The sequence below is a fragment of the Alnus glutinosa genome, chromosome 4 (assembly GCF_958979055.1).
Source record: "Alnus glutinosa chromosome 4, dhAlnGlut1.1, whole genome shotgun sequence".
Taxonomy (NCBI): Eukaryota; Viridiplantae; Streptophyta; class Magnoliopsida; order Fagales; family Betulaceae; genus Alnus; species Alnus glutinosa.
In genome coordinates this window covers 18702317-18722337 of record NC_084889.1, presented here as the reverse complement: position 1 = coordinate 18722337, position 20021 = coordinate 18702317, and the positions used below count along the sequence as shown (strand labels likewise).

Sequence of the window (20021 nt, the reverse complement as noted above, 5' to 3'; positions counted from 1 at the left end):
TACGCATTTATAGTAACAGGATTACTTGGGGACAAAGGAAAAGGACAATTAAAACAAATCATAGTTATATTTGGAAAAATCGCTAGCTAATTAGATTCTCCAATTTGCTATTAAAAGGAAAGTCCACTCTTCTAGAAGCTTCATCATTAATGCACTAGATTCTCGGATCGCTTATTGATTCCAAGATCGCTGATCTCGACCTCGATTCCCAATCGCCTATTTATTCAAGGATCGCTTCTCCCGACTTCGATCAAGATCGCTTCTTTCCCAGTCGCTTCTCTCAATCTCGATCCCCGATCACCTATTGATTCAAGGATCGCTTCTCCCGACTTCGATTCTGATCACTTCTTCCCCGTTCGCATCTCATCCGATCACTTTTCAGAAAGATTATTCGAGACAACACTTACATCTGCTCTTATCTTCTTAAGGAATTTACAAGCATCCCCGATCTACATCACCATGACTTAGCAAGTTCAAGTAAACTGAACATTTATAAACTGAGCGTTCAGTTGTTTAGAAAATATCTCATCATCAGTGTTTACTAAACAGCCACGTATGCAGGGTTTTCACAAATGATTTTTTAATAAAAGTATTCTTAAATTGTAAACCATGTAATAGACAATTTGATACAGTCATAAAACATAAATATCTTTCTTTGCATTTTCTTACTACATAATTAACTCCAAATTTCATAATATGAAGCAATAAAACAGTTCAGAACATGATGCGTAAAACATCACTTAAAATCAACATGTTTAAAGTACATAACATTGCAGATCATAATATATCATCATAACTATAAGTGATTTTATACTCCCACTTATCCTAAGGAGTTTGCTAAGTGTTACTCCACTTAACTGTAAGGTTGCTAATAATTTATCCATTTTATAGTTTTGAGGTGTTAAGCGTGTGACCCTGCTTAACCGCTAGGCTATTAAGCAACTTTGTTTCCCCCTTCCCACCTAACTGCTGGGCATTTGCATGCATTCATACATAACTTCATATTTTTTATAATATTATCATTTTCGCAAATTACGTTTTCCTTCCAAAAACTCAACTTCTTTTCATAAATCATTTCCATTGGAAACACATTTTCATTTAACACGTGTAAAATATCTCAAAATATATTCATACATGTAATCAAAATAACAAGGCTCAAGAAAACATATAAAACATGCTTTTGTAATAAGTTTGAACTTACAGTTTAGGCTTATACTCCTTAAATGAATTCCCACACCTTCGACAATCTCAATGTTAATATGATTTTCAAGTTATGGTACCAATTTTGGCTTTATTTTAAGCAGGATGAAGATTGGCACTCAAATTAAGTTTGAAACCTTAGAATTTTCAAAAGTAAACTATTGGTCCTTCCAGAAAAGTTCATTTTGCAATGTTAAAAATGAAATGACAAGACAAAGAAAGCTTTGCGAGGATTAGCTCGAATTTTAAATTACCTGTAGTTCCAGATGAGAAAAGGATGTTTGTAAATGCTTCTACTGATTGTTCTACCGCAGCAAATTCATGTTCCCTGCATATTTTGATGTGAAAAAAATAAAGTAATAACATAAATAAAAAATCAATGGTATTACAGTGTCAGTAATGAGTTGGCAAAGACGATGTGAAACACATCAAGTACATTAATATCAAAAAATTAAACTGGTTGCTTAAACAATTAATGGAGAAGGGAACAAGAAATTACTGCTACCAACTCTTCTACATATTAAATAAACTTATAACATCTTTTTTTTTTATAGGTAATAAACAGAATATTATTAAAAAGCGTAAAAGGCGCCCCTAAGCATACAGGGAGTATACAAAAAGGACACAAAAAAAAAAAAAAAAAAAAAAAAAAAAAAAAGGGAAAGGAAACACCCGAAAAACCCAAAAAAAGAAATTTACATCAAACCCCCATCTTCTTGCCCCTGTCTCGACTAAATCCCATACCCCTAGCATCGAAATTGATAGAACATTCTAGATTCTTGACCTCTCTTTTCCCCTTTTTCCTTTTTCTCTCCTTATCCTTCTTAGGAGGGGATTCAAAGTCAAAGCGCTCATCCTCGATCAAAGCCAAAAAATCTAGAAATCCCTTCTGATCAGATCCCACGAACGAAACCCCCATCGTGCGAAAACACGACTTGCTATCTTCCACAACCCTGGGGTAAACAACAACACTATCCTTTGGAACAACCCCTTTAGAAGAATCCTCCACCTCAACGCTACCAGACGGCAAACCAGGATCCAGGGGGCACCCAACAACACTTCCTTTAGAATCAACCCCCTTTGAAGATTCCCCCACCTCAACGACCCTAGACGATAAACCAGTAAACTGGGGGTACCCAACCACAAAGGGGACTGGACTTGGCCAATGAGAAAACAAAACCCACTGACCACAGGGAAAGGAAGCCGAAACCCCAGGAAGACCCGAGAGATCAATCCCACCAAAACTCCTTCCCAAGGCAGAAACATCCGCAAGCATCCCTGCCTGCCGACAGAGAGACGAAGTACGATACAAAGAATTACCAGAAGGCACACTAAGAGCAACGCCTACGTGGTCACGCCCAGCACCGACAGACGAGTCACCAATCTCCCCAAGCTGAAGAACCTCAACACCCGACCTCACCCCAGCTGACGGAAGAACCCCTGCCTGCCGAAAGACGAGCCCAGATTCGAAAGAGCTTGAAACTGAAGAAGGCCGCACCCCAGAAGGAATAACACTCAGAAACACCGGCGGACGCAACACCAGCGCCGAAAGAGAGGAAAGGACGGCATCCTCAATGACAGTCTCGACCACAGGACCGAGCACCCGAACACTGGATCTAGCCCCGAAAAGAGACAGAACCAGATCCACCCCAGGATCTGCCGCCGACGTCATGACCGGCCGAAGGGCGCTCCAATGGATCTCCATCGGACGCTGAAGACACCCCTGACCCGAGCCCCGCCCCGAAATTGCACCATCAGCTGGAGACAGCTTACGGCCCGAAACATCGACCGAATTGGCAAATGGCTTAAACTTTGCCCCGGCCCGAAACCCTTTAACAACAGACTTTGCCCTCTTAAGCACCCGACCCGCCACAAAACCCACCCTACGTTTAAGCCCAAGAGCAGACTTATAACCCAACTTTTTCGGCAAGCCACAGGCCCAAACCAGCGCCTTGGAGAACTGACCCAGGATTTCAAACACCTTCTCGAACACTCCAACCATTCCTTCCCCTTGCAGAGAAACGTCACCCTCAACGGCTGAAATCCTGGACACGCCAGCCTGCCTACAGACACAACCTCGAAATCTGGACTGGTCTTCTGCACGAAGGTTCAATCCTGAAACGTTGACCGGTTGCTCCTCCTGAACGGAGCAATCACTCACCTGACAGACCGCCCCCATCTCCATTCCCCGCAGCTGCGTTTTCTCCACTTCGCGCCCGCCCGGCAGAGGCCAATCACCATTCATCTTTGTCTCAACCTTAGATCCTGAGACGGTAGCTGCTGAACTCACCACCGCCGCAAACGACGGACGTCCTGATCCTATCCCCAATCTACCGCCCGACGGCAAAACACCAGAATAAGAACGACCGCCATAAGACGAAGGCCCACACGTGATTTCCAGAAAATCCAACATTTTGCTCAGCTCCCCAGAAACACGGCTCCACCCTCTCCCGTCCCGCCCTTTTGGAAAAAGGATGCGCCCTCTCCGACCTCCGTCGAAAACTTCCACCTCCAAGAACCGCCCAGACCTGTTTTCACCTCTCCGAGTGATGGTCGCCTTTGATCCCTCCCTAAAGGATCTAACGAAATCCTCGATCCCAGAATTACCCAAAACCTCTTCCACCCTCGACAATAACCAAGCAGTGCAACTCAACCCGAGAACAGCATAACCTGAAAACCCTTTTCTTTTTTCCTCCACCCGAAGCTCGGCAGACCCTGCTTCCACCGAGAACCGGAAGGACTTTGCCTCCACATAGAACCGGCTCTCCATAAGGCTGAAGCCGACACCCCTACAGGGGCGACATCCCTACCAAACAGCCAGTACAATGTAATACCTTTTAACCGCGCGAGCGAGAGAGAGGAATCGTTGTCACCTGTTCTGTTTGATACTGAATTCCCAGTACGGAGTTGCAAGCTGGTCCCAAATTTTCCCGGAAAAAGCACGAAAATTTTGGTAAAGAAAGGGAGAGCAAGAGAGAGAGAGAGAGAGAGTGAGAGAGAGAGGACCTCCCCTACTTCCTTCAAAGGCCTTGCTTACCTCCACTAATTGTAAAACCACACAAGCTTCACCCAAAAATCTCAGTTTTGGCATACATGATTTGTACAATGCTTAGACTGACCCGGAAATCAAAGAAAATACATGACCTGTTTTATAACATCTTACAATTATATGCCCAGAGTTTGTGTTACTACTGAGTCATGTAGTTTCAAGAAAGCTACTTGAAAGGGCAACTGTTCAAGGTTGCTTTTAGTATCTCAATGTATAGGATGAGTTCTCCATCGTCGCCTTCTATAGTAAGTAGAAAGGGATGAGAACCCAGAACTCAAAATGGCTTTATTACCCACAATGCCCCTATTTGGAGCCTTACTATCGTTGCCAGTCTTCTTTCCTTACACCACCACCACATACGAGCATCCTTCCTGAGGCACCCTCGTCACCGCCGATAATTCCACAGTTGCTTCCCAATCTTTTTCACACCTTCTCGTTGTCTCTCGTAATTCAACTTCAACCGCTGCATCTGAACACAACAATCACCCCATCCCTTCCCGTCTCTACCCTCAGGTATGATAACGAAGCTTCGCCGCCCTCCCCCTCCATATTCCGACAACTCACTGAATCTTCCATACTTGTTGCCTCAATGCTGCACCACATACGCAGTGTTCCCTTGGTGAAAAGTCCTCCAATTCTCGCGTAAGTCTTTGCCTTTGGTAAAAACTTTCAATAGCCAGATCACACTCGGCCATCCCAGGACCACCACTCGAAAAACTCCTTTGCTCCTCTCGGCCAAACGAACACCCTCACTAACCTCAGACCGAAACACAAGATTTCACTTTCACGTAGCAAAAACCCAAGTACACCCCATCAAAGAATGTTTAAGAAAGGGCTACTTTCTCATTCTATTGTTGCATGCTTTGTAATGTTAACCCAAATTCATACAAGTGTTCTGTGTTGTCCTTCAAGTGTTAAAATATTATGCCATTGTTTCTTGAATGATGTATACATATCAAATTTGCTTTACCAAATATTAAGGTAAGGAGTTACACAATACTTCAAGACAAAAGAACTTATGCTGAAATACAAGCTATACGTGGACCACGTGGTTCATATTTATACTTGAAAGAAGTTAGGGGATCATGGATATTGTTAAATCACTACTTATCCCAAAAATTTAAGCTCATAAGAAATTGTGAATTTCCTCATTTAATTAATATTCTAACATTCCTCTCACGTGGACTCAAATTCACCCACAATAAATGAGGCCTAATATGTCAATCTTTAATTGAAATAGGAAATAAACTACAAAGTCAATTGTCGAACTCAAGACCACCACTCTAATGCTATGTTGAATCAACAGTTATCCCAAAAACTTAAGCTATAGGAAATAGTGCATTTAATCATTTATTAATTTTCTAACAAATATAAAATTATAAGTTAAAAAGATAACATACTTGAAATCTTTTGCTCTATCTAGAAAATCATGCCAAGAAATGTCACCATCCCGCAAGTTCATACTAAAGCTAGAACCTCTTGTGGGGATAACAATTGCCGTAGGTGACTGAGCCTCCACAATTCTACTGCAGGACTGAAAATACAATGTTAGGTAGATTGTCATAGTAAAGCAATAGAAAAGCAGCAGTTCGCCCATTTATTAAGGATAAACAAAACTTCACCTGTACAATGGTAGACTTTTGTCACCACGAATAATCAAATCCTGACAAAATGAAAAACAATTTGAAGAAAGAAGATGACTAAGCAATTAAAATGTATTTAATGGGGGCAGGATACAATAACCTAAATTCCAGTGTCATAAAAACTAATTTTGACATGTTGAACTAAGAACAAGCTTCTAGAAGCAATAAATCTTACAGATTAAATTTCAAAAAAAAAATAAAATTAATAGCAAGCAGCTCAACAAGAGGCTCATTCTTTATCGTGTACTGATGAGTGGAATAATCCTAAACATATCATCTCACTCAACTATGCCATATCTTTATGCAAAATTAATAAATAGTGTCTTGAGTTGCAGAGAGACCCTTCAAGTGAAATTATGCATTTGAAAATGCAATAAGAGCATAAAGTTCCATAATTGCAAGAAGTTTGTTATTTTTACATCATGCAGCATAGATAGATGAACAAAACCAAAAAAATAAAGATAAAATGTGTGATGTCCCCAACAAGCGGAAAAGAAAAAAGGGTAATAACCTGAGTAAATATGGCTTTTGCTTCTGATATTTTCAGTCTTGTTGATATTTCAATTGGAGCAAAACTATCAGCTATGGACACAACTATGTAGCCTGCCAGAACAATAGCCAGGTAGATAACCACAGAATTGACATTCATCGGCATATCAATTGCAACTGCAGACCCTTTGTCCAATCCTAGTGTCTTGATTGCGTGGGCAACTAACCTAGAAATTATAGAGCCAACAGAACATTTGACTTACAAATATTCAAGGATAGAAAGGCTGAAAGCAAATAACATAAAAATAAAAAATTACATAACATGACAAACATTTATTCACTCATTAACTAGAAGAACATACATTTACATAACTTTACAAACTTCATAACTACGAAAATAAGCTTTCAGATACACCTAATTAAAGCATGCTTAAAGCTATCATGCCACAAGAAGATCGAGTTGTGTTTGGTGATGTTGAAATATCATCCAAGTTCGCAAAAAAGCAACATGGCATTATTTGATAGAACACCTACCGATGAAATTAAATTAACCTACACATACTTTTCAACACTAGAGTTTTTAACAGAACCCTGATAGCATCTTCATGAGTATTATTTGTTTTTATAAGTAATAATCAAGTCTTATTAAAAGCGTAATGTGGCCCTAAGTACACCGGAAGTATACAAAATGAATCACCTAACTAGAAAGAGAAAAACAAACAAGAAAATCAACATAACTAAGTGACAGTGGGTGCACAAAAGCCACCATCCAAAGATACAAAGTATGAAAAAACGAAGTTAAAATATCCTCCAATGACCTCTCCAAGTCCTCGAAAAACCTATTATTTCTTTCCTTCCATACACACCAAAAAAGGCAAATCAGCACCATCTTCCAAATTGCAGCACTCCTCAGCTTTCAGACATCCTCCAACAAGCAAACAAGTTTGATAACTCTTCTAGGCATAACCCAAGACATACCAAAGCAAGTAAAGAGAGCACTCCACAGAGCGGAAGCCACATCGTAGTGAAGAAGAAGGTGATCCACTGATTCACTATTTCTCTTGCATATGCAGCATCTATCCACCATAATAACATGCATGTTCCTAAGATTATCCACTGTAAGGATCTTGCCTAGAGTCGCCGACTACGCAAAAAAAGCCACCCTCAAAGGAGCCTGAGTCCGCCACACACTCTCCCATGGGAAGCGACTACCTTGAGAGCAAGCCAAGGAGCTAAAGAAGAACTTGACCTTAAACAAGCCTCTTTTGGAAGAGACCCACCAAAGCCTATCTTCACTACCTCTTCTCGCAATGACCGAGTGCAACACCTAAAAAAAGGAAGTAAAGACATCCACTTCCCAATCATGCGCCTCTCTAGAAAAGCTCACGTTCCACTAATTTAAACTACCCAAAAGCTCCAAATTATCCACAATAGAGACATCCTTCACACGAGCAATACCAAATAAAATATGAAAAGCTTCCTTAAGAACCGTATCCCCGCACCACAGTTTTTGCCAAAATTTGGTCCTAGCCCCATCCCCCACCTCAAATCTAGAAAAGCCTGAGAATGTCTCTCACCCTTTCTTGATGTTCTTCCACAACCTCACCCCAAACACACCTACAGGCTTAAGGGAGCACCACCCACCCCATAAATTACCAAACTTAGAATCCACCGCAACTCTCCACCAAGCTTCTCTCTCAATCCCATAACACCATAGCCATTGACCTAACATAGCGCGGTTGAACATCACCAAATTCCTGATACCCAGGCCTCCCTTTGAAATTGGGGTACAAACCTTAGACCAACTCACCAAATGATATTTGAACTCTTCACCAATCTCACCCCATAAAAATTCCCGTTGTAGCTTCTCAATGCAAACAGCAACACTCGCTGGGAGAGGTAATAGAGACAAATAATACGTAGGTAAATTGGCGAGGATACTCTTGATAAGGGTGACTCTACCGCCTTTTGAAAGGTATGACCTTTTCCAGCTGGCCAGCCGATGTTCTATCTCGTCGATAACACCATCCCATATATGAATAGACTTATAGGAAGCCCCCAATGGAAGATCAAGATACTTCACCGGCAAAGTGGCAACCCCACACCCTAAGATTCCAGCTAAACTTCTCACTTGACCTACAATCCCCACATAAATTAAATCTAACTTAGCCAAATTAACCTTCAAGCCCGAAGCAACTTCAAACAGAAGGAAAAGTCTCCGCAAATGGCACAACTGAGAAGGACGAGCACTGAAGAAAATCAAAGTATCATCAACAAACAGATGAGAGAATTAAGCATTGCCAACTTTGAAGTCTTCTAGCAGACCCCGACTGACCGCAGCAGAAATCATACGACTCAAAGCCTCCATCAAAAAAACAAACAAGTAGGGTGAAAGAGGATCCCCTTGTCTCAACCCACGGGAGCTACTGAAAAAAATATTAGGAGAGCCATTGACTAACACCAAGAACCGCACAAAGGAAATACAATGTGCTATCCACGAGCACCATATTCCCCCAAAGCCACACCTCGGCAGCATATACAAAAGGAAATATGATCATATGTTTTTTCCAAATCCATTTTACAAATGACACCTGGCTCCCAAGTTCTTAATCTACTATCAAGGCATTCATTGGCAATAAGGATTGGATCGATGATTTTTCTACCCTCGATGAAGGCACTTTGTGATTTGGAGATGACCTTCTACATAACTGTCTTCATTCTATTTGCTAGAACTGTAGCAATAATTTTGTATATTCCTCCCACTAATAGGTCAGAAATCTTTGAGAGCAATAGCACCTGGAATCTTCAGAATAAGCGAAATGAACGAAGCATTCAGGCACTTTTCAAACAAACCTCCAGCATGAAAGTCACTAAACACCTCCATAATGTACACACTCAACATCCCAACACACTTGGAAGAAAGGCATAGAAAAGCCATCAGGACCCGACGCCTTATCACCATTCATAGCTGACACTACCTTCCTAACCACCTCCTCGAAAGCTCTCTCCAACCAACTAGCCTCGGACTCCAAAATAGAATCAAAGGAAATACCATCCACCACAGGCCACCACCTACATTGCTTGGTAAAAAGCTTTCGATAGAACTTGACAATATGCTCGCTCATTTCTGTCTGATTAAAAGATGGAGTATCGCCAATCAATAAGGAGTTCATAGAATTGTACCTTCTACTTGAGATTGCTATGGAGTAGAAGAATTTAGTGTAGTTATCGCCTTCCTTTAACCACAACACCCTAGATTTCTACCTCCAACTCACCTCCTCCATAGGAGAACACCTCTCTAACTCTCTGACAACCTCTGCCTTCTTCAATAGCTCCTCCTCACCTAAAGCCCTACTTTCTTCATCGAAAACTTCAATAAGCTTCCTCTTGTTCCTCTCTACATTGCCAAAAACACCTCTTGATTCCATTTCTTCAAATCTAGTTTCAATGCCTTGGAACGAATAAGAATCCCACCATTGTTTCACCAGTCCCACAAAACCTTCCACCTTAAGCCACATGTTTTCAAAGTGGTCCGAATAAAGGCGAGAAAGCCTCTTTTAAGAAACCACAAGAAACTAAGCTTCCCAATCTGGGGAGACAAGAAATCCATCAATCCTAGACCACACGGGACAATCATGAGAAATCAACCAAGTGAAAGAGCCACTAGCGAGACGAAGATCCATGAGACCTTGATCAGAAATATAGTCAAAGAACTTCGTCATAGCATAACAAAGACAAGCCTCGCCAGATCTTTCACTAGAAAAACAAGTTACATTGAAATCACCCCCTATGCACCACAGCAGGTTCCACCAACTGATAATGCCAGCTAACTCATCCCAAAGAAGTCTCTATCACTACCAGAATTTGGATCATATACACCTGCAAAGGCCCAGACGAATTGATCCACAATGTTCCTGAACGAGACTGCAAGGGTGTAATCCCCCACACACTCATCTACCTTCTCCACCACCTTTTTGTCCCACATGATCAGGATACCCCTTGAGGCCCCAGTGGAATCCAAGCAACATCAGTCCACATGATTGCATCCCTATAAGCTGCGCACAAAGTTGCGAGACAAACCATGAAGCTTGGTTTCTTGAAAGCAAATAATATCCACCTTTCAATCTCTGAGCAAGTTACTAACCCTTAAATGCTTACCCCTCTTGTTCAACCCCCTCACATTCCAAGAGAGAATCCTTGGCTTCATAACACAACTGGATGACCCCTCGCCTTCCTTATAACACGGCTCGAGCAAGAACCTCTAGCATCGTATTTGACTGAACTATCCAAATCATGAGCTCCCCTTTACCCTTCATACCACAACTCGAAAGGGCAACCATCGCTTCTTTACAACATTCCTCTTCAAGAAAAGTCAAGAGGGCCAACAATTGCAACTTATGACCCACATATGAGATCCCCGCAATGGGACAAATCTCATTCACACACTAAATAACCCAATCAGAATACCTCGATAGATCCCCCGAGGTTGAGGAATAGGTATTTAGAGGAGGCAGCCTACCAATACCAGCTTCTCCTTCCACCTCAACCGCAATGCACAAGTCCCCCCTATTGTCTGCTTCTCCATTAAGCTGTACACCCTTCTGAAACATAACGAATTCTGAACACCCGAGAGGCATGCTGGTGGAAGCATCGACATCATCCCATGACTAAAGAGTATTAACTAGCAGAAGGTGGAGCACCGGTAACCACAACCCAATCATCCGAGAAACAACCGAGTCCACTACTAAAATACCCCACCAATCAGAAGTCCCATCACTGGCACTCCCAGAATAAGGACCACGACACCAAATCTTTAACCTCAACCACCGGAGGTTGCATAGGCTCAATCATTGGTGGCAAATGAGGAAATACTGCAAGATCAGCGGCTTGACTCGCACTCACTAGCTGATTCTGCTTCTGCTGGACCCTCTCAGGCGAAATAACGACCACCAAAAGCTCGCTGAAAGACCCACCAAAAGAGGACAACCGAGAGCCCACCGGAACACTCACCAAGAGAGAACAACCCGTGGACACCGGCGTTCGCAGCACGGCGGGAAACCCAACAGCAAATGACGTCGCGCCTAGGTCACCGACCTAACCAGCATCCAAACTCACCCACGAACAGGCCGAATCCTTAAACCTCGGAAGGAAGAAAAAGAGGGCCGCTCTCCAGAGACAAGGGCCTTACCTTTTGGGTAGGGCTTATGACCAGCTTGACCCACGCCTGAGCCCACTGTAGGCGTCTCTATAAAAAACGCAGCTTTAATCTTGGGCTTAAAACCACCATTAGGCCTCGAAGTTTCTCTATAAAACAGAGCCTTATATATGGGTTCAAAACCACCATTGGGCCATGGTGTCTCTTCTCGTAGCTATTCAAACTAGACAGTGATGGAGCGTTGCTTCTCAGTAGAAGCTAAAGGGTTCTCCTTTTCGGTGAAGATAGAAGCATCATAACTTTGCTTGGAGGAGAGGAGGAAGGGGTTGTGGGTTCATCTCTTTGGGTCTCCAATGCTCAGCATGGTTGATGGCCACTGTTGAGGAGGCATTGAAGGCTACAGTGAAGGAGGACTTCGTCAAGTATTTCCGGGAGGATGTGAAAGCATTGATGGTCCGAGGGAGTGGTAACAAGGTCAGCCGTTACCTAGAGGTGGTATCCTATGCTGAGGGTGGTCGAAAAGGGACTATATGGCTCCCTGAAGGTCGTGAAGGTTGGGGTTGGTTTCGGGTTGTGGGTGAGTTGCGGCAGCTACTGGATTTCCTCGAAGCAAATGAGTGGCCACTAGTATCAAAAGAGCTTATCTCGAAGGGGAAACAGAGGGGGGGTTTTTTCCCGGTCGCTCTTACGTGACAGTGCTTCACTCGGTAGACAGAGACAATGAGAAGTCTGTGGGGTTGAAACCGGTGTTCGTGACCCTCTTGATCTGCTTCCTTCGGTGTTGGAAGAAGGTGGTGAAGAGGTGCGATTGGCGGTGAACTGCTACGAGTATGACGTAAGAGTCTCTGGGTCGCCAGCGGTTCCATCCAGCGTCGCAGCGAAGAAGATGAAAGAGTCGAAGGGCAGCTGCGCTTTTTTCTGGTTGAAGAAACTTCTAGGGTTTTCTCGCTCAGTGATGATTCAGGTCAGAGGTTATCTAGGTCGGTTAGCTAGATTGGGTTTCAAGCCCAATGGCTTCAGGCCTAAGAAGGTCAGCAAGAAGCCCATTATCCACCTCAAACTGGTTATCAAGCCTGTGGGTCAGAGTTGTAAGCTCTCGCTCAGGTCTTCTCTTCCGGCCAAAGAAGATGGGTGTGGTCATTCGGCTTTGGTAGGTCCTTGCAGAGCTTCCGTTGACATATCTTCGTCGGAGACCTTGACAAAGGCAGGTTTGGGGTCTGATTCGGTGGCAGGCTCGATGCTGGGGTTGCTGGAGGTAGGGTCTGAGATGGTTGTAAGCTCTGGTCGTACCCCTACGGCATCTCTGTGTGCGCAAGAATCATCTATGACTTCTTCGGAAGCTTCTCTCAAGCTTGAGGGGTCCTCTCTGGCTCCGCTCCACTTCTCCGATGGTTCTCCCTCAGAGGCTGCTGATTTGGGAGAGAGACTTTTCGATTCTGTGGAGGCGTTGAGGTTAGATGTTGCTGGTGGGATACCTTCTCCTCTCTTGGATGCCACTCTTAGCCAGTTCCGGGGGTTCCAATGCTCCTTAAGGAGTCTAAGCTAATGCATAGCTCTCGGGTGCTACCACTTGTTGAGAAGGTAGCTTCTGTGAAGTTTGCTATTAAGTAAACTCCTCCGACAAGGGATTTCTTGCAGAGGGGTTTTCTCAACTCGTGTTTGGCAGGGCAAGTTTCGCCTAAAATGTCGGTCGTGTCGCCGACAACCCTAGATGCCAAAGAAGACAAGGTGGTAAGGGTTCCCCCTCTTTTGGGTCGTTGTGTTTCTCCAAAAGTTGATAAGGGTGAGGACCTACGGGTGAACAGCCTAATCGAGTCTAAGAAATGGCCAGTAGGTTTTGGTCCGTCTGGGGAGGTTGTTGTGCGGGATCAAGGAGTTGAAGTCTGGGATGGGGAGGATGGTGCATCGCCTTCCCCTTTGGGTGTTTATCCACCCGATAAGTATTTGGATTGGGCAGGGGATTGTGAAGAGGATGAGGCTCAGCATTTGGAGATCTTGGATGCCAGCGTTAGCGAAGAGGAGTTTCTTCGGGAGTCTATGGTTGTGCGCCAAAAGACTAAAGAAAATGCTAGTGGAGATTTCCCGAATGCCATTGAAGAGGACCTCCTTCGGATTGTTAAACTTGGGCGTCCAAAGATCAATGGTAGGAGGGAGTTGTTGAATCTAAACAGCTCTATTAACTACAGCAATGTAAGCGTGTCTTCTCGGCGAGGGAAATGCAAGGCTCACGTTCTGTAGGGTGTATGATTCTTGTGAGCTCTGGGTTTAAGGGTCTTAGGGTTGAGGGTTTATTTGGGTCTTTTTAGGTTCCTTCTTATGGGCAGTTTTTTTTTTTTTGTGGGTTGTTTGTTCATGTGTATACTTCATGTATACGTAGGGGCCCCTTACACTTTTTTCTATAAAATTTATTACTTATCAAAAAAAAAAAAAAAAAAAGACTCTTTAACAACTTGAACCTTGGATGTGGATTTAACTCCACAATTAGGCCGAGAGACCAAAAGATCCTTCAACAATTGCTTAGGACCCATCCCTGAATGTGGGCTTGTTTTGAATCCACAAACTTCAGCTTAGGCCCACTACCCAGTGGCCCATCCACAGCCAAGACTAGCCTCTCCAGACAAACGTCTACTTCCTCTTTTAGCTTCAACATCTCTCTCAGATTTGTAAACTGGAGACTTTCACCAAAATGGACAAGTGTGTCAATAGCCTCCCATCCCTTCGCAGCTTGCTTTTCAAAGACCTCAGGACCACAATTCGATGCGAAAGGCTTCACCGGAGGTTGGGTAATCTTCACTGGAGCCGTAGCTGCTTTCGCCAGAATATGGGAAATCTTTGCCAGAGCTTGGATCTTCTTCTTGATTATCACCGGAACTTGGACAAACTTGTCCGTAGAAACTCCGACAGAGCTCTCTCACCCACCTAGGCACCCTAGCTACCGGCCTTGAAGATACACCAAAGCGCTCCTCCAACGGTGGCAACGTCTTCACCAGGACCTCTGCATAGCTCCTCCTGCTTCCCCTCACCGCCTGGACCTCTGTTTCTACCGCCCCATCTCTGACCCCAGCTCTAAACTGCTCATTAACCAAGCGTAGTACCGAGCCGAAAAGATCCCAACCTTTTCTGTATCTTCCTTCTAGTATTAGGACCAAGCCACCTGTTCTACCACCGTCAAATTCATCAACCACCAAGAAACCACCGTGGTTGTGGAAACAACACTGAGCAAGAATCCTTGGAAACCTAGGTTGAGATTGATTCCAGAAAACCCGTGAATCTTCCCCTACCACCAGCTCCTCAAAGATACGCACCAACCAAGCTATCCCGTCTCTATCCATAAGAATAGACCTCATCGATCCTTTGCAACTTTTACGGATACATACCCCTGTTTCACCTCCCACCACCAACAATTCAAAATCCTTGGATTCGACCACCTTCTCGAGAACGTCATGATTCCACTTGTGTGATAAAAGTTGAACACTTTTTTTTCATCATGAGTATCATTATCTGATAGAACACCTACTGATGAAATTAAATTAACCTACACATACTTTTCAACACTAAAGTTTTTAACAAAACCCATATAGCACCATGAGTATTATTATCAAGCAGGGCTTCTGGGAACTCAATTTTTTGAAATTTCCTCATGCAAATTAAAACATAAACTATGATTGAACATTACATATAAGCCATACATGATCCGAACTGCAACACTTAGAGAAGATAACTTCCTACTCTGATGGTGTTAACACCAAACTTTTCTATATTCTTTTGTTAAAAACCTCCAAGCAAATATCATCACAAAATAAAGTTTGACAATAGTATACCGGTATCATGACAGCTTATAAAATTACATATGACACCTTAGATAGAAATAAAACCCCAAAACCACCTACATACACAAATTGCATGCCACCAGGCTATAAGAAGAGGCTGTTACGATTAAATCCAATGACGCCATATGATATTTAATAAGTTTATCTGAACAAATCTGAAAACTTATTTTTATGCACTGGAAAATAGTATCAACAAGCTATTTGGAGCACATATTCATCAGTTTATGTCTATATCCATGATTGTGTGACGTTACAAAAACCATAGCATCACATACATGTTCTAGAGAATCTAATTAGCATTGTACAACTAATTATAAGATACTACAAGTGACTTCAAGTAGACAAACTGAATTGGATGAAAAGTAGCATACCAAACCTCTGCACGAAACTCCCAGAGTGTCATCCTGTGTACAGGAAGATCATCGTTCCCTTCACCACGCCATATTACCACTATATCATCCAAACTTCTCTTGCAATTTAAACTCAAGCAATTCTTAGCCGGATTCACAAATGCTCCGGGAAGCCACTGACCACCTGGGTATGACGAATTGCTTTCCTCAAATGTACTCTCACGTAAGATACATTGGGGAGGCACAGAAAAAGATAAGCCCATTTCATCCAATACAGTTTTCCAATAAACCTAGCAAACAAAGGACAGGAAGCCAGATATATGAAAAAGCTCACCATCCAAATTCATGCAAAATTCAAAATTTATATAGAAAGACAACCTTTCCTGTGTACTGGATTGCGCTTTGCGCTTTTAATGATATGTAGATTACTTCTCAAAATATACATATACATATATATATATATATATATATATATATATATATATATATATATATATATAGAGAGAGAGAGAGAGAGAGAGAGAGAGAGAGAGAGAGAGAACGTTGATGTGACATTCGTACTACCTCAGGGTTTGAGACTGAAAATTCCTGAAAGTCAGAGAAGCTTGATATTGGATCCTTATATTTTGGACCCAAAAACTCTTTTCCCTGCCTCTCTAAGAGCTGGCCAACATTTGTTGAGATCACATTTTCCCTAGTGATGCAATAACCAGCAGTGGGATATAAGGACTTGTAATTCCATAACATTTTTTTTCACTAGGAATATCAATAGCAATGTGCACACACACGCATGCACAACAACATTTTAAACACATTAGATATAAAGATCTGCATACACACGCATATTCATATATAAACACATATTGCAGGAGCTTTTAATATTGCTTGGATGATAAAATTTAGTGTAAGATATGAGAATTATACAATTTCATTGGTTGCCAATCCGTGAAATTTATTCATATACATAACTTACTGTACTAAATTGCCTAAATCGTCAGTACATTCAATATGAACATCAGCATGCAAAAACAGCAAAGGTATATAATAAACATCTGGAGGCGGTACCATTTCGTTTCCTTTTCCAAAATAACTTTTCACTTTTGCATAAACAATTTTCGTCAGAAACAAATAGAGGTTTTAAAGAATAATGAGTAAGGGTATCAGGATAGCATACGGGTCGGGTATCCAAGCGGGCGGGTCGGGGCCGTAGTCCCTGTAGCAACCGTAGTACATCATCTGGTGGAAGGAGAAGGGTAGGTCCGGGTTGAGCACGCGCTTGGAGATATTCCGCCACGTGTCGGGAGTGGCAGGTCCGTAAATTCGGATGATCTCTGTGAGCCTTTCATGGAGTCCCTCTGCGAGCTCCAGTGAAATCCCCAGCGCTTCGATGTCCGACCTCGTGATACAGTCTAGTGCCTTGAAAGCCATTGCTCTCTCTCTCTCTCTCTCAGCTTTCGCGAATTGGGTGAGAGTTAAAATTGCAGCGTCATTAGGTGGTTCGAGCTTAGCACCTACAGTCGGTTGTTGGAAGGAATGACATGAACAACGGACAAAAAGAATAAAGAAATATATATATATATATATATATAATAACAATAATAAGGCCTCGTTTGGTTCGCGAAATGGCCATTCCATTAGGGAAAGGAATAGTTATTCCTAGGAATAAAAGGTGGCGGAATGGAATGACTTTCCTATTCTTTTGTTTGGTAATAACTCACACATTTAATCGGAATTCAAAGACAATTACTAAAAAAATCCTACATTAATTTTTTTTTTTTTAAATCAAACTAAAAAAATAAAAACAAAAAAAAAATTGAAATAAATTGGTGGGTGGCCGACCACCCACCGTTGAACCGGAGACCACCCCCGAGTGGCCTCCGGGGGTGGCCGGCCACCCCTGCGGCCACCCCCGACGAGAACTCGGAGTGGCCTGTGCCACCCCCAGTTGCTCCGGGGGTGGTTGCACCACCCCCCCCACCCGAATGCCTGGGGGGTGGTGCGACCACCCATGGCCCTCCATAGTGGCTGGCCGACCACCCCAATGGGTGGTCGGCCAACCACTTTGGGGTTTAGTTTTTCTCATTTCTTTTCTTCTTCTTTTTTTCTTTTTTTCTTTTTTTTTTTAAAACAAAAGATTTGAAAGAAAATAAAAAATGATTTTTTTTTTTTTTGAAAATTGTATTCTTTACCCCAAGGAGTAGTTATTCCTCTCAAAAATAGAAGGAATATGTATTCCTCTTCATAAGGGAATAGCTATTCCCATTAGAATGGCTATTCCCATTAGAATAACTATTCCATAGAAAAGACTCCTACAAAACAAAAGAATGACTATTCCATTGGAATAGTCATTCCATTCCATGGGTCTATTCTGCAAACCAAACAAGGCCTAAAGATAACTTCACTCGAATTGCGGTCGTTTTTACTCCTAACCTTCAAAAACTTTATAAAGGAAAACGGATTGGACCGCATCTTAACGGCCAAATAGATATTTTTGTGCAAACCAAAGATAAGTTATTCTTATTTTTTAATAAAATAATTTTTTTAACAACATTATTGGGTGCTTGACAAACACACGCAAGTCGTATCATTCATATAAGTGAAATTCTCATGTTAAACGCAATCATTCATAAAGTGAAATTCACATTTTAAACGCAATTTACCAATACTATGCAGTTAGTGGTGAAATCTATCCCATATATCTTCTCAAACTATCTTACTTTTACTTTTTACATTTTCCTTTAGTTTCAATTGCAAACACAAAATCAAACTTATTTTCTAAATTAGATTAGAGTTAATTTCAGTAATTTAACAACAACCAACCGTCCTTAAAGTTCGACACTTCCTCATAGATCTATCTTACAAATATTTGTTCAATTGCGAGTGGTAGTTTTATTATTGATACACTCAAGACCACATCAATTTTTGACGCCGTTGCCAAGAACTGTTACGGTTGCGTATTTAAGTTTTTGAGATTAAATCTAATTTGATTCGTAGTTTAGGACAATATATATAGATTTTTCATTGCCTTTTCTAGTTTTTCAGGTTCAGGATTCAGCACTGTTTGGAGTGGATCAAGCGCACATTAAAAGCGCTCGAGCCCAGGAAATCTGCGGAATGAGCCACTAGGGAGGCCTATGTGTTTAAAAGGTTTGTGGCATACGCTAAATGCAATTGTGTTCCCCACAAAATAGGAAGTAGTGTAGTTTTGCATTTTCTCTCATTTTTTTTTTAAATTTTGTATTGCTAAGAGACTACGAATATATAAGTTTTGGGTGTGATAAGTATTAAATGTTGCATATCCAAACCCCTTAACTCGCATATGTTAGCCCTTAGTTTCTTTGTAATATAATATTTTTGTGTTTTAAGCATTTTCAAGTGTCTAAGGAAAAATACAAGCAAATACATTACTTTTATGCTTCAAAAGCAAATTCAGCATTTTGCATGGCAAATGGGCTCGAACACATCTGAAAATGGCACAAGTGCATTTGAATAGGACTCGAGAGAATTCGTGCAGTGGAACCGACATCAAGGCAAAAACCATAAAAGAAAAGAAGTTTTTCTTCCCCTACTTGGACTAGATGTTCTGAAAGGCCACGGATAGAACTACGATTTCTCTTGTACTCTATAAATACACTTTATATTCGTGCATTAGAGGCATGTCATGTTACATAATAAAAATGGATAATTGCATCATCGGTTCATAGGATTGGCCTAAATTACAAATCACCCCTTATGGTACAACATGTTCATAGAGAGTCCTTGTGGTAAACTAAAATTACGAATCACGCCCTGAACCTGTTTTCCGTCCACCAAGTTAACAGATTCTGTTAGTTTGCCACGTCATACCCAATAGGAAATCGATACGTGTCCTTACAATAAAAAATATAAATATATTAAAAATATAAATAAATAAAACTTAAAAATTATTTTTGTTTTTTTTAAAAAAATAAAAATAGTTAAAGGGTGGCTGCCGCTATTTTCCTTTTTAAAAAATAAAAAAAAATTAAGTTTTATTTATTTATATTTTTAATATATTTATATTTTTTTTATTGTAATGGTCACGTATCGATTTTATATTGGATATGGCGTAACAAGCTAATGGATTTATAGGACTTGGTGGACGGAAAACAGATTCAGGGAGTGATTCGTAATTATAGTTGACCACAAGAACCCTCCATAAACTTTTTGTACCACAATGAGTGATTTGTAATTTAGGCCAACCCCAGTGACCAATAGTGCAATTATTCCTAATAGAAATCAATGTGATTAATGAATAGGTTTTGGGTGAAAAGTGTAGAAATTCTA

At 41.6% G+C, this 20021-nt stretch overlaps 1 protein-coding gene across 1 annotated transcript in view; it reads right to left on the bottom strand.

Annotated features, from left to right (window-relative positions):
- LOC133865853 (probable acyl-activating enzyme 17, peroxisomal) overlaps nt 1-17251 on the bottom strand; it is a 38954-nt gene extending 21703 nt beyond the window's left edge. Inside the window, exons 1-7 of the mRNA XM_062302352.1 lie at nt 16891-17251; nt 16281-16410; nt 15738-16006; nt 6404-6608; nt 5872-5912; nt 5650-5775; nt 1455-1528 (exon numbers count right to left, since the gene is read on the bottom strand). Of these exons, the coding sequence (XP_062158336.1) occupies nt 1455-1528; nt 5650-5775; nt 5872-5912; nt 6404-6608; nt 15738-16006; nt 16281-16410; nt 16891-17144 (1099 nt within the window). The 5' untranslated portion in view covers nt 17145-17251. The remainder of the gene's footprint in view (nt 1-1454; nt 1529-5649; nt 5776-5871; nt 5913-6403; nt 6609-15737; nt 16007-16280; nt 16411-16890) is intronic.
- Nucleotides 17252-20021: the final 2770 nt, after the last annotated feature.